At 55.7% G+C, this 1,585-nt stretch overlaps 2 protein-coding genes across 2 annotated transcripts; both read left to right on the top strand.

The window, feature by feature from the left end:
• Positions 1-113: 113 nt before the first annotated feature.
• On the top strand, positions 114-479 carry DQ04_15161010 (hypothetical protein; the record flags this gene model as incomplete). Its single annotated transcript, XM_009317273.1, has 1 exon — positions 114-479. The coding sequence occupies one exon, from the start codon at positions 114-116 to the stop codon at positions 477-479; it is 366 nt and encodes a 121-aa protein (XP_009315548.1).
• Positions 480-576: 97 nt separating this feature from the next.
• Positions 577-1,585, top strand: DQ04_15161020 (hypothetical protein; the record flags this gene model as incomplete). The annotated part of the gene is made up of 1 exon (XM_009317274.1): positions 577-1,585. A coding segment is annotated over one exon (1,009 nt), but the record flags the coding sequence as incomplete, so codon positions are not given.

The raw sequence follows: 1,585 nt of genomic DNA on the forward strand, positions 1-1,585 counted from the left end.
TGCGGTGCACTGTGTTGGTGCCGTGTCCCTCTCGCTCTCTCTGTGTGTGTGCCACCTGCTGTGCTCCTCCTCTCCCCCGCAGACACAGGTGGTCCCAGGCTACATTGACGCTGATGCTGCGCCAGGTGCTGTGCGTGCTGGCCCTCGCGCTGTTCTGTGCGTCCCTGTGCGTGGCTGCAACTGGTGATGCAGAAGCTCCACCTTCGCAGGTTGCGGAGGGGCAAGTGGAGGGCGCAGCAACTCTTGCTCTGGAGGCCGCTGCAGCGGAGGCGAAAAAGGCCACAGCGGCGGCGATCGCACTTGATGCACAGATGAAGGAGGCGGTGAAGGTAATGGAGGCTGCAGAGAGTGCCTTGAACGGGATTGATGTAGAAGCCGCAGAAAAAGCAGTTAAAGAGGCAATAACAAAAGTGAAAGAGCCAGAGCCGCCACAAAATAACGCACGAGAGAGGCTTNGAAGCCGCAGAAAAAGCAGTTAAAGAGGCAATAACAAAAGTGAAAGAGCCAGAGCCGCCACAAAATAACGCACGAGAGAGGCTTGTCTCGTTGATAAAAAAAGCATCTGAGGCTGAGAAAATGAAAAATCTCATATCTGCCTCGTTTCGAGCGAAGTGGGAACTTGAGCTGTTGGTGAAAGAGACCAAAGAGGCCAAAAAGGCCAACGATGCTGCTTTGGCTGCCGCTGCAGAAGCGAAGGTGATGGCGGAGAAGGCGGGGGCTGCGGGAGCGGGATTTGGGGATGCTGCTGCAAAGGCTGCTGGGGCGGAGACATTATTCACCGGCGCAGCGGGGAGCGCTTTGAGCATAATAGACACCGCAAACAGCGCCGTCAACCTCGCCATGAACGCAGCGGTGAGTGCCCGAAATGCCTATGCCNTTGGGGATGCTGCTGCAAAGGCTGCTGGGGCGGAGACATTATTCACCGGCGCAGCGGGGAGCGCTTTGAGCATAATAAACACCGCAAACAGCGCCGTCAACCTCGCCATGAACGCAGCGGTGAGTGCCCGAAATGCCTATGCCTTAGTCTTGTTTGCGTCAGAAGATGGGGCTTCAGATGCCTCCACCAAAGAAAGGATCACGGCTGCAAAGGAGAAAATGAAGGAAGCAGAGAAGATAAAGGAGGCAATGGAGAAGATGAAGGGGGCAGCGAATACGCTAAAAGAGGCAGGGGAGAAGATGAAGGAAGCAGAGAATACGCTAAAGGAGGCAGTGGAGAAAATTAAGGAAGCAGGGAAGGCTGTTGTGCCAGTGCAGGAGAAAGCTAAACCAGCAGCCGCGGTAAAGCTGGCAGACGCGAAAAATGCCTTAGGCGCGGCGAAGGCGGCTGAAGACCCGCTGAGCCGGAAAGCAGAAAAGAAGCCAACTGAGGATGGTGCCAGACAGGAAGACAAAAGCGGTGTGCAGCCAGAATCTGTGGATGCGACAGAGACAGCAGCGGAATCAACGAGCAGTGATGCCCTTCCTACCACAGCTGAGGGTGTTGTGCATGCGGCGGAGCCCACAAACACTGCCGCTGCCGATTCCGTCACGCCTACAGTTCCCTCAATAACAACAACAACAACAACCGATGTGACTACTCCTCTGG

Source organism: Trypanosoma grayi, assembly GCF_000691245.1.
Source record: "Trypanosoma grayi strain ANR4 Tgr_1516_V1, whole genome shotgun sequence".
NCBI lineage: Eukaryota > Euglenozoa > Kinetoplastea > Trypanosomatida > Trypanosomatidae > Trypanosoma > Trypanosoma grayi.